Genomic DNA, 12,576 nt, shown 5'->3' on the forward strand with positions numbered 1-12,576 from the left:
ATTATAGTTATAAAATGTATAAAACCCTAGCTTGTCCTGAGTAGAAAATGACCTTACTCCAGGGCTGAGAAATCAGGAATTAATCTGTTCCTTGGGGTTGTCATTAGTCCAAATGGAGTATGCTGCCTAGCAATGAACTGAAATCCATTTCTTGACTTCACTGAGAGAGCATGAAGCCCAAGGTCAGTGGCTGCTCGAGGTCACAGATCTGTCAGTGAGCTTCAACTCCTTATGAACCACACAGTCTGTTAATCCTCAGAACTAAAATTTTCCTCAGTCTTCCCATGAAGCCAGCCCTCATATATAAGAAGGCTGTGTCCACAGTCACTTTAAAGTTCTGCAGACAGTGGGGAAAGAGGAAGGAGAGGATCCCAGGAACAATCTGCACCAGAATCACTGAGTCTTGGTGCCTAATTAGCTATAATCAAGCCAACATTTACTACACACTTATTCTTTGCAGACACTGTTCCAAGTATTACTTTCTAACAAATGATCAGGCCAGCAGCGAGCACCCTTACCAACTGCTTTCAATTTCCCTTTGTGATTTCCAGATTCTGAGCCATGGAGCTGTGGACTCATATGGACCCCAGGCTTGTGTGAAGACCCACACCTGGTAACAGCAAATGCCTTGGGTGGAGAAGGTTCCTGGGAGGTGTCACTGATTTCCTCACTGCAGGGGCATTCTGGAAGAACAGCATGAGAAAGAAATGAGCAACTCAAGACATTATATATTTTATTATTTTTTTGTGGGGGGGGGGGGTGGCGGTGGTTTAAGGGATTGAACCCAGGGACACGTTACCAACTGAGCTACATCCCCAGCTCTTTTTAATTTTTTTGAGACAGGGTCTCACTAAGTTACTGAAGCTGGCCTCAAATTTGCAAATCTTCTGCTTCAGGCTCCCAAGTTGCTAGGTGTGTAACATCACACCTGACAACTCCAGACATTATCATGGCATTCCAGAACCAACCTCATCCAATCAGTAAGCCTCCTGTTCCAATAGCTCAAACTTGGGGTCAATTCAACCAAGAAAAGGTATAAGGTACTGAGGGAAGATTTATGATTTCATACTCCCAGGTACCTCTGAGAACTCCAATTCCAAACAATTCCTTCTCACCATCACCCCCCCCCCTCACCTGTTTCTGTTTTTTTTTTTTCTCTAAGTCAGAAACTACAATGAGTCAGGAGCAGTGGCATATGCCTGCAATCCTAACATCCCGGGAGGCAAAGGCAGAAGGTTCAAAGCCAGCTTCACCAACTTAGCGAGACCCTAAGCAATTCAGCAAGACCCTGTATCTAAATAAAAGATAAAAAAGAGCTGGGGGCACCTCTGGGTTCAATCCTCGGTACCGAAAAGAAAAGAAAAGAAAAGAAAAGAAAAGAAAAGAAAAGAAAAGAAAAGAAAGAAAGAAAGAAAGAAAGAAAGAAAGAAAGAAAGAAAGAAACTACAATGAAAATAAAGAAAACCTGGCATCTCTTTAACTGCCAAGGTTTTAACACAGATTTTCTTAAACATTTTTGTTGGGGTACACACATACTTCTCAAGAAATGAATTCTTTCTTTAGAGATGTATGTTTAAGATTTATATATGTGAACAATCAGTCATCTACACATCCTCTCAGACTTTGTTGCCTCCATGTATTGCCTCCACTGTGTTGCCTCTGTAATAGGAGATATACTGGCCCTTTCATAAACGCCAATCAGAACTGGTAATGGTGGCACACACCTATAATCTCAGCAACTCATCAGGCGAAGCAGGAGGATTACAAATTCAAAGCCAACCTCAGCAACTTAGTAAAACACTGTCTCCAAATTAAAAATAAATAAATAAAAATGGCTGAAGATGTAGCTCACTGGTAAAGCACCTCTGGATTCAATCCCTAGTGCCAAACAAACAAATAAATAAATAAATAATAAAGAATGCCAGCTGGTCCTTGTAAGACATGGGAGTGTACCCCACCCCAGGCCACCCCTACCAGGGCCCTACTAGGTTCAGCCCACAAGCCCTGGAAAAGGCCTGCTGGTCCTTCCTCTCCTCAGTGCAGGCTCAGAGGCTACCACAGGAGGAAGTCATCCCTCCCCACCCACGGCAAGGAAATCTAAGAAACCCTCGGGAAGATTACCAGGTTTGGTTTTCTTTTTCTTTTTCTTTTTCTTCTTTGGCTTCACTCTCACAAACTCTTTGAATTTCTTCTCTTTGTTTTTTTCCTTGTCTTTTGCAGCTACAATTAAACACAAGTTTATGTGTTGGCATTTTAATGTTTTTTCAACACAGAGATGTTTATTCTTAAGTAATTAAGCACGTCCAATGGGAAGAAATAGAACATGCATTACTAAGTTCTTGCCTTGGCTGTGCCAGTGAGATCACCTTTCTTGCCTTTGAGGGCTCTATAGTGGCTGCAGGACAGTTATTCTTCCATCACTTGGCCTCTAGAGCCCAGGAGACAACTAACTGCAGGCTACTATTATAAATGAGTCTTGATGAAACATGCAACGCTCATTTGTTACATGTTGCCTATGGCTTATTTCATGCTTCAACAGCAGAGTTAAGAAGTAATGACAAAGGCCTTACGGCCCTCAAAGCTGAAAATAAGTATTATCTACTCCTCTCCCAGCCCATTTGTTTGGTACTTGAAATTAAATACCAGGGTCTGGCATATGCTAGACAAGGTTCTATTGGGAAACTATATCCCCAGACTTTCTTATATTATCTTGAGTCAGGGTCTTGCTAAATTGTCCAGGCTGGCCTTGAACTTGCGATCCTCAAGTAGCTGGGATCACAGATGTGGGCTACCACACCTGGCTACTCTTATCTGTCCCTTTACAGAGAAGTTTGCCAACCCTACTTGGATCATTGCTCCTCAACCCTGTCTGGAATCATATAGGGAGCTTTAAAAAAAAAAAAAAAAGACCTAATGATTTAGCTGAACAACAGAGCACTTGCCAAGTATGCACAAAAACAACAACAAACAAGTTGGGCTCAGGGGCACATTCCTTAATCCCAGAGGCTTAGGCAGGAGAATCTAAAGTTTAAGGCCAGCCTTGGCAACTTAGCAAGACCCTGTCTCAAAATTTAAAAATAAAAGGCTTTTACAACACTGAGATACATCCCCAGTTTTTGTTGTTGTTGTTTTTTGTTTTTTATTCTGAGACAAGGTTGCTCAAGGTCTCACTAAATTGCTGAGGTTGGCTTAAACTTCTGATCCTACTGTCTCAGCCTCCCAAGTTGTGCGCCACCGTGACTAGTGCTCAGGCAGGGCTCCAGTGTCCTTCCACCTTATCTTCCCAAATAGTTGAAACTACAGGCACACACTACCATGCTCTGTGTCTCAAAGACATTTAAAAGGAGATCTATCTGACTCTCGAGGACCATATCAGCACTGTGGACCCAGTCCCTTTCCCAGATGGGTATCTAGGAACTCTCAGAGAGGAATGATGGGCTATAGCTAGCTTGCACATCTGGGTTCTACACTAGGGAACATACAGGACTTAGATAGATCTGTGGGCAGCTTTCCTGCTAAAATATACCACAACTAAAAAAGGAAGTCCAATAAATAAGATATCTAGAAAACAATTTCATCCATTTTGCAAAAACACTCATTTTTTTAAATCAAGAAATTACAACCCAGAGAAATAAGTCATACAATTGATTAGTAGAAACAAACCCAAAGACCAAGGAAGCCTGACCTGACCCCTGCAAGACATCAGAGCTGGTATACTGCAAAACTTCACTTGGAAACACCAATCTACTTCAACCTTCTACATCTGCTTATTCACTTAAAGGCCTGGCTAAGGGGAAGGAGGCATGTGAGTAACAGAATTACAGATGGCTAGAGTAAGAAGGGGATCTTAAGGACAGGTGACCAGTTTATTCTCCTTGGGACCTCAGAATCTTTGCCCTGCCTGTCCCAGCACAAGAATGTCTTTCTTCTTCCCTTGCTTTCTGGGGCAGCTTCTCTCTAACTTTGAGAGCCTTGAGAGCCTGGACATTTAGTTGAGGCTGCTGAAACAAAACAGATGGGGTGGCTTAAACAATAAATATTTATTTCCCAGAGTTCTAGGTGTTGGCCAATCTGTTTTGTGGGGTATCCCCACATGAAGCGGGTAAGGGACATCCCTCTCTGAATTCTTCTTAAAGGACACCAACCCCATCATGAAGGCCCCACTCTAATAACATCATCTAAACTTAATTACCTCCCAAAGGATCCCTCTCTAAATACCAATATCTAGAGGACAGGACTTCAACATAGGAATTCTAGGACTGGGAAGGGATTTGTGACACACAATTCAACCATAGCAAGGCCTAACTTGAATGTCATTTCCTTTCATTCCAGCTCTTGCCCTACAGGCAAAAGCTGCATCTATGTTCCCAGAGCATTTTATGTGTTCCTAAAATAGAACTGAGCCTTTTCACTATTTATGTATCTCTCCCCCCACATGAAAGGGCTTTGCCTCAATCACATAGTTCTCCATCACCACTTTGAGTAATAAAGAAATCAGATTTGGGCTGGGGATGTGGCTCAAGCGGTAGCACGCTTGCCTGGCATGCGTGTGGCCCGGGTTTGATCCTCAGCACCACATACAAAACAAAGATGTTGTGTCCGCCGATAACTAAAAAGAAATATTAAAAAATTCTTTAAAAAAAAAAATCAGATTTGCGAAGAGATCTGTGTGAAGTCACACAGAATCAGTGTTCACTGTTACTGAGATGGCTCAAAAGACTCTCAGAACTGCTTCTTCTGCTCTATCTTGTCCACCCAGAAACTGAGGGGATCATACCTCCCAGAAAAAAAAAAAAATCTCTGCAGGTTTTTTTCTAGCCCTGATGGTTCTCACAGAATCCCCAGGCTCCATCAAAGAAATCCACTTAAGAGTATTTGCTATAGTCAAATAAGAGTATTTAGCATAAAAAGGATGTGTGTGTGTGTGTTTTAAACAGTCACTATCCCCAAGCATCACTATTGTCACTGAAGCAGAAGTGGTGTCTATTTGTCATTTATGCAGAAGTCAAGTCCACACACATGTCAAATGCCTGTGAACTAGGAAACAGAATACCCAGTATCAGAGTCTCACCCTGAAACATCCCTCCCCCTGAACTCCGCACACGGTCTGAAATTGCACTCCAAAGATTAAGGGCTTTCTTAGAAGCCTGTAACCTGGTTCTAGTCTTTCAAATTTTAGAACATTTAATTATCAGATTACACAAGTCTGAGCAAACTGACACACCAGGGACCTTCTGATGCGAGAAAGGTGAGGGGAGATGCCTACAACAGAAGTTCCTTCAGGAGGGCTGGGGAATAATGAGGTGGCCATACTGTGGAATACTCAGAGTGCTCTGCCACATTCACTCTGGCTGACAGTCAGCCACATAATGAAGGCTGACCTTTCTAAAGAGCCCAGTCCTCACGTAACGATCCTGAAGTTCCTGCCGGTTCATGGTAGACACAGGACTAGTGGCCAAGGTTTCAATTTCCCATATAGATTCCAGCAAGATGATCAGTCTGATAGTAACTGCTGAGCATCTCAGCAATCAGGCAGGAAACGTATTTGGACAGTCACCAAGCTGTCTATGAGTTCTGGATCCACCTGATATGAGGGTGGGGCTGTTATTCCTTGCTGGCTGCACAAATGCTACTTTCCACCTGAGAAGTATAAAAATGACCAGCTATAGTTCCGACAGTTACACAGAGTAACCTGTGTGGCGCATCTACTACCAAATGGATCCATTTTATTACGGAACACTTTAAACAAACTAAAACACAAGAATTTAAGGGACCTTAGGTATCCCCTAAAGCATTTGTGTATTTGACCATCCCTGTCACCCTGGTGCTATTTTTAAAGACTGATAGGCAAAAATTCCCAGTTTACCCAGAGATTTTCAAAACCCTACTGAAAGGAATCTGGCATTATCAGAGAGAATAAAATCCCAGGTTAGGGGCTAGGGTTGTGTCATAACCCAGCTCAGTTTGTGTAAGTACATTCTGTGATAGTTTTCACACAACTAAAAAAAATTGCCTAAGGACACATTTCTCAGAACGTATACTTGTGGTAAAGCAACTTATGATTGTATTTTTTTTATTTTTTATTTGTTGTAACTAGTTATACATGACAGATCATACATAAACAGAGTATAATTTTGACACATCATACATAAATGGAGTATAATTTCTAATTCTTCTGGTTGTACATGAATGATTATATTTTTAACAAGTCATCCAGTAACTCCCATGCAGGAAGGCTGGATGCTGTTCCAGCTAAGATCTGGATCAAGTAAATATTGTAGGTGTTATTTGTGAGGAGGGGAAATCTCAGTAACAGATCCTTTAAGTCCTAGGAAATAAATCTGACCCCATAATTAACCAAGTAATCAAAAGCAGAGAAATCTAAAATCACCTAAAAGATAAATATGGCCATCCAAGGTAGCAGGACTAGCTAGTAACAGACATTAACATCCCTGAGCAATCAGTGTTTGGTCCTAAATAAAGCAAGTAGTAACCAGGCAAGAGGATATTCCAGCCTGAGAATGGAACTAGTCCTTTGCTTCTTTGTGCCAGAATAACAACAACAATCACGAGCACCAGGCAGAATGAGATTATGTCTCTTTTGCAATGTTCAGGTCAGAGCTTAGTAATAAATTGTTGTTGAATAAACAGCTTGATCTATTTTAGCCTGAGGCAATTCTAACTCCAATATTCTGATCCCATGCTCAAAAAGCAACTTTCCTTTCCCAGAGAATGTCTGAGCTGGACAGAAGGAAGATAATTTGGGTAGCAATGGGTCAGCCCTTTTTTTACTTTTTGGTGGTACTGGAGATAAACCTCATGCATGCTAGGCAAGCCCTCTACCACTCAGCTACTTCCAGTCCTTTGTTTAAATTTTCTTTTGAGATAGCAATTCACTATGTTGCTCAGGATAGCCTTGAACTTGCCATCCTCCTGTCTCAGCCTCCCAAGTTGCTGGGATTATAGGTTTGTTCCACTATATCTGGCTTCTTTTCACATTTTTACAATGTGGTTACTAGAAACTTTTAAATTATACATGTGGCTTACATATTTCTGATAGATAACAGCACATAAGACTAAGAAACTCCAAAATGGCCTTAACACATTAGTCTTCCCAGCATGGTTGTTGAATGATCTCTTAGAGGGCCAGAGATTACCTTCAGATGTCATGGCCCTGACCTACTGTCCTGAAACCTCACTTAATCTGTCTTCCTTAGGGATGCTATCAGATGCTGGGAATTCCACATTTCATTTAAACCTATGTATCTGAATGAAAAAGCTTTATAATCCAAAAAGACATGTAGTGATATTATAATTTCAGTTAAAAAACAAGATGGGAGATTGTAGAGTTTATTGGAAATTCATTACTTTTTCTGAAATTTCCCTAGAAACACAATTTTTCAATTTCTATGATTTAGAATAGAATTCCAAAATGGTTCTCTGTAATTAAATATGAAACGAGATTTTGTGGTACTCCATACAAGCACCATTGTAGTTTTTACACAAAATAAACTAGTTTTCTTTGAAAATGTCTTCAGCTGCAATTAAGAAGAAAAAGGATTTACCCATTAACAAAATCACATATTGTTTTTTAGTTCTTTTGTACTCTTGCCCTGCTGGTATAGAGACGGGACACAGGTTTGGGGAGGAGGGGAGGAGGGGAGGAGGACAGCATGTTCCGGACATGAGTTCTCCCACTAGCTTCTCAAGGAGCGCCCTTGCTCAATTGTCCACATTCATATTGGGAGCACAGAGGCTAGGTAACTCTGAAGATAACTTGGGGAACAAGAGGCAGAGACAAGAATAAGAATTAAGTATTTCTGCTTCCTCCAAGAGGGCCCCAGCTCCATGATACAATCATGTGGAATTAACTGGACAAGACCAACATAATGTCTGCTTTCTGTGTCACAAACATAAGCACAGTGGCCTTAGCAGCAGGGTCCTCTACAGCACAATGCAGAACCAAGATACTTACTTGGGGAACTGGCAGAGACTCGCTTCCTGGTGAGGCTCTCCTGGTTGGCCTTGTCAGACGTTGAAGAGCCCCTTGTCTGGACATGCCTCTTTCCTGGGCTGTCTTCTGGCTCCAGTGATTTCTCCATTCCATGGAAATACTTCATGTGATAGTGCAACAGTTTAGCTTTGCGGAAAAATTTTAAACAGTCCACAACCTTGCATCTAAACTTATGGTCTAGGTCGACAGCTGGCGCATTAGATGTCACAAAATCATCTGTTTTCTTCAAAGTATTTGGTACTGAAAAAAAAGCAAAGATTCCATGTGCTTATCCTGGTTATTACAAAACATGCATTAGCATATGGCAATGGAAAGTAAAACTGTGGTGTGTGTAATATGCAGTCCGAGACATCAAGCAGACTGCAATTACCTCCCAAATTATTGTTTGCAGGGAATCATAGGTAAAAATTGTGATTCATCTTTAGAAACAGGAGGTCAATGTGTTCATTTTAAGTAGCTTTCAAGTTCTCAGGGTTTTACTGACTTTGGGGGAAGAACAAGGCGAAATCCTAAAGAAAATCAGGTACTTCAAGCCAACATTGTTGCTTATGAGTTGAACTAGATTAATATTCACCAGTACCCTGTACCCATCTGTGTGGACAGAACTAGGGAACACTCTGCAGAATCTCTTTATGAAACCTAAGGAATTTTACAACCCTGTTTGCATAAGAAAAATGTAACTGTTCCAAGTGTTTTAGTATCGAGCCTTCAAAATTTCACCACATACTTTGTTTTACAAAGTATTTTGTTGAATGAAAAGAACCCAGAGAATCCAAAGGAGAAGAAAAAAAAAAAAGCAACCAAATGAATGGAGCAGGACATGAGGAGAACTTGAAGGACTCATGATCAAAATCAAAGAAATGATAAAAGTTTGACCCTCCAAAACCAAAAAGATAGAAAGCAACAGTAGAAATGCACCAATAACAAAATATAAATAGAGTTGTCACAAGGTTCTCATGTTAGAAACTCCCTTCATAATACCCTCATCCCAATAACAGCAATCACCTTAAATTCAAGGTACTCCTCCTCTATAGAAAGGGTCATCCAAGAATATCCTTAATGGACCTTTCTTGGGTGAATGAAATTTTTACTAAAGGCAATGATATAATTTCCACCAAAAACAAGTAAGCAAGACAAATAAACATCTGGTTAAGTATTTTGATTACTTTTGCAAATTTCATAATAAAATAAAAAATTTTAATCTTAAACTCAATTATAATCTACATTTTAAAAAATCTACATTTTGGGCTGGGGATGTGGCTCAAGCGGTAGCGCGCTCGCCTGGCATGCGTGCGGTCCCGGTTCGATCCTCAGCACCACATACCAACAAAGATGTTGTGTCCGCCGAGAACTAAAAAATAAATATTAAAAATTCTCTCTCTCTCTCTCCCTCCTCTCTCACTCTCTCTTAAAAAAAAAAAATCTACATTTCAAAAGTAGGTTTGATGGGCTGATGTATGTTGTTATATTGTCAATTTAAATTAAACACACACACACACACACACACAACACACACACACACACATACAAAGAAGAATGCCTTAAAATCACTTTCTATCCAGGACAAAATATCAAGACATTTTACCCCTTCATGAACATGAACAAAGTTAAGATCCATAAATTAGCTTACAGCTTAAAAACTTAAAAGGAATATGAAGTGATGTATACTTTTCAGATAAGGAAAGGAATGTCAGAGAAGAAGTTCAAAGCTCAAACTTCTAACATACCCTAAACTGGACAAGACCAACCTAATGTTTTTTTGTTTGTTTTGTTTTGTTTTGTTTTTCTTTTGGTAGTACTGGGGATTCAAACCAGGTGCTTAACTGTTGAGCCACATCCCAAGCACTTTTTGTTTTCTGTTTTGAAACAGGGTCTCATTAAATTGCTGAGGCTGGCTTTGAACTCATGATAGTCCTGCCTCAGCCTCCTAAACCACTGAGACTACAGGTATGCACCACCTCACCTGTCCTAAGTGTCTTTTTAAAAAATCAATGATTTGGGCCAGGGTTGTGGCTCAGTGGTAGAGTGCCTGCCTAGCATGCATGAGGCACCGGGTTTGATCCCTGGCACCACATAAAACTAAAATAAGGGTACATTGTCCATCTACAACTAAAAAAATATTTTTAAAAAAATGTTTTTGGCCAGGTGCTATGGTGCACACCTGTAATCCCACAGCTCGGGAGGCTGAGGCAGGAGGATCAACAGTTCAAAGCCAGCCTCAGCAATTTAGCAAGGCGCTAAGCAACTCGGTGAGACCCTGTCTCTAAATAAAATTAAAAAAAAAAAATAGGGCTGGAGGTGTGGCTCAGTGGTCAAGTGCCCTGAGTTCAATCCCTGGTACACACCCCCACCACCCCCTGCAAAAAAAAATGAAAAAACAAAATAACAATGATTTCTCTGTAATTTCCTTCTCTTAGTCATATTAGGTCGAACCACTTAAATCTGCCATTTCTGTAGCACAAAAAAACATTCAATATTAGCTACTCCAGATGATTCAACCCTAATAATCCCTTTTCTATATGACAGTCCTCAAAAACCATTGTAGACAACTCCATTTACCCCTTCATGAACATGAACAAAGTTAAGATCCAAAGTCAAAATGCATCAACACTGGGCTGGGGCTAGGCCTCAGTGGTAGAGCACTGGCCGGGCACATGTGAGGCACTGGGTTCATCCTCAGCACTAAATAAAAATAAAAGGTATTGAGTCCATTTACAACTAAAAAAAAAAAAAAGTATTTTAAAAAAAAATCAACATTGCCTGTAACTATTTGAGGGTGATAGTTTATAATGAAAAAAATAGAACATAAAACACAAGCATGTTTGAATTTAAAAAATAGTTTAGAAGTTAAAAATAGTGAGGAATTTGAACCAATTCCATGAAGAATTATTAAAAACTCTGCAATCTTCTGTAACATCCTGGCCATCTGCATAAGCAAACACAGCACAGTGGCTACAGGTGTGCATTCTGTAGCTGGATGGCCCATTTCAAATCCTGGCTCCTCTATTTACTCCCCTTGCCTCAGTTTCCTCATGTGCAGGTACACATGAGAATGGTAATATCTTCACTGAGTTATGAGAATTAAATAAATTACATGCAAAGAGCCTAGAAAAGTGCCTGGCATATAATAAGTGCTCAATAGTTATTAGCTAATATTACCATACAGTGTTATTTTGGACATAAGAATACATGGGGCTGGAAGCAGTGACACACACCTGCAATCCCAGCAGCTCAGGAGGCTGAGACAAGAGGATCCCAAGTTCAAAGCCAGCCTCAGCAATGGCAAAGTACTAAGCAACTCAGTGAGACCCTGTCTATAAATAAAATACAAAATAGGGAGGGTTGGGGATGTGGCTCTGTGGTCAAATGCTCCTGAGTTCAGTCCCCACTACCCCCCCCCCCAAAAAAAAAAAGAATAAATGAGAGTTATAAATAGTTTTTCAGGAATTAACCTTCTCATAAGCAGATATTCCCAACACCCTCAGCCTCACTGCATACTCATGCCAAAGGCAAAACGGTACAACAGAAACAGCCCAGCTTTCAATCCTAGCACTAGCCTTTAAATAAATAAACATAAATAAGCATACAAGTTAGACTAATTATCTAAAGGGGAAAATACCATCTATTTCAAAGAGGTGGAGAAAGAGTTATAGACAATGTATGTATTTAGTATAAAGCATGTAATCAATAAATGGAAGTCATTATCACTTTGTGCATAAGCATAGAAGGCTTATGTTGTTTCTGGAACATGACTGGAGACAGGTCATGTTTTTGCAATTCTAGAGATTGAACACAGGGTCTTGTGTGTGCTGGGCAAGCATTCTACCACTGAGCAATACTCAAAGTCCAATTTTTTAATAGTCTCATTATAAGAGGTAGGACAGTTCCAAGCTTGGCTCACCAAACTCTCTTGTTTTGTCTTTTAAAAAGATAAAGTGCAGGGGCTGGGGTGACTCAGTGGTAGAGCACCTGCCTAGCATGGGCAAGCCACTGGGTTCAATTCTCAGCACTGCATAAAAATAAATAAAATAAAGGTCCATTGACAACTAAAAATTATTTTTAAAAAATTTTAAAAAAAGATAAAGTGCAGCTAGGTACAGTGGTGCATGCCTATAATTCAGGTACTTGAGAGGCAAAGACAGGAATTGCAAGTTCAAAGCCATTCTCAGCAACCTAGCAAAGTCCTAAGCAATTTAGCGAGACCAGGTCTCAAAATTTTAAAAAGGAATTGGGATGTGGCTCAGTGGTTAAGCATCCTGGGGTTCAATCGCTGGTTCCCCCCACAAAAAAAAAATTCATTTTCACTTTTCCCAGTTTTATGAAGCAATCTACCAGAAATTATATTTATCCCTAATAAACTCCATCTGATAATTTTAGTCTAAAAATTTTCTAACTTGTTTCTGTAAATCTATTTTTTTGTTTTTGGTTTTTCTTTCCTTTTTTTCTCTCTTGTTTTGATACTGGGATTCAACCTAGGAGCACCTTATCCCTGAGCTATATCCCTTGTCCTTTTTAATTTTTTTTAATTTTGAGATAGTTTCTTGCTAAGTTGCTGAAGGTCT

The 12,576-nt window shown here is 40.1% G+C and overlaps 1 protein-coding gene across 6 annotated transcripts in view; it reads right to left on the minus strand.

Annotated features, from left to right (window-relative positions):
• PHF20 (PHD finger protein 20) overlaps positions 1 to 12,576 on the minus strand; it is a 124,445-nt gene that overhangs the window by 26,781 nt on the left and 85,088 nt on the right. For all 6 annotated transcript variants that reach the window (XM_081291101.1, XM_081291103.1, XM_081291102.1 and 3 more), the window contains 3 exons: positions 7,976 to 8,254; positions 2,122 to 2,220; positions 519 to 683 (listed from right to left, as the gene is read on the minus strand). In XM_081291101.1, coding sequence (XP_081147227.1) covers positions 519 to 683; positions 2,122 to 2,220; positions 7,976 to 8,254 — 543 coding nt within the window. The remainder of the gene's footprint in view (positions 1 to 518; positions 684 to 2,121; positions 2,221 to 7,975; positions 8,255 to 12,576) is intronic.

Source organism: Spermophilus citellus (assembly GCF_964194105.1).
Source record: "Spermophilus citellus genome assembly, chromosome: 4".
In the NCBI taxonomy this organism is placed as follows: Eukaryota; Metazoa; Chordata; class Mammalia; order Rodentia; family Sciuridae; genus Spermophilus; species Spermophilus citellus.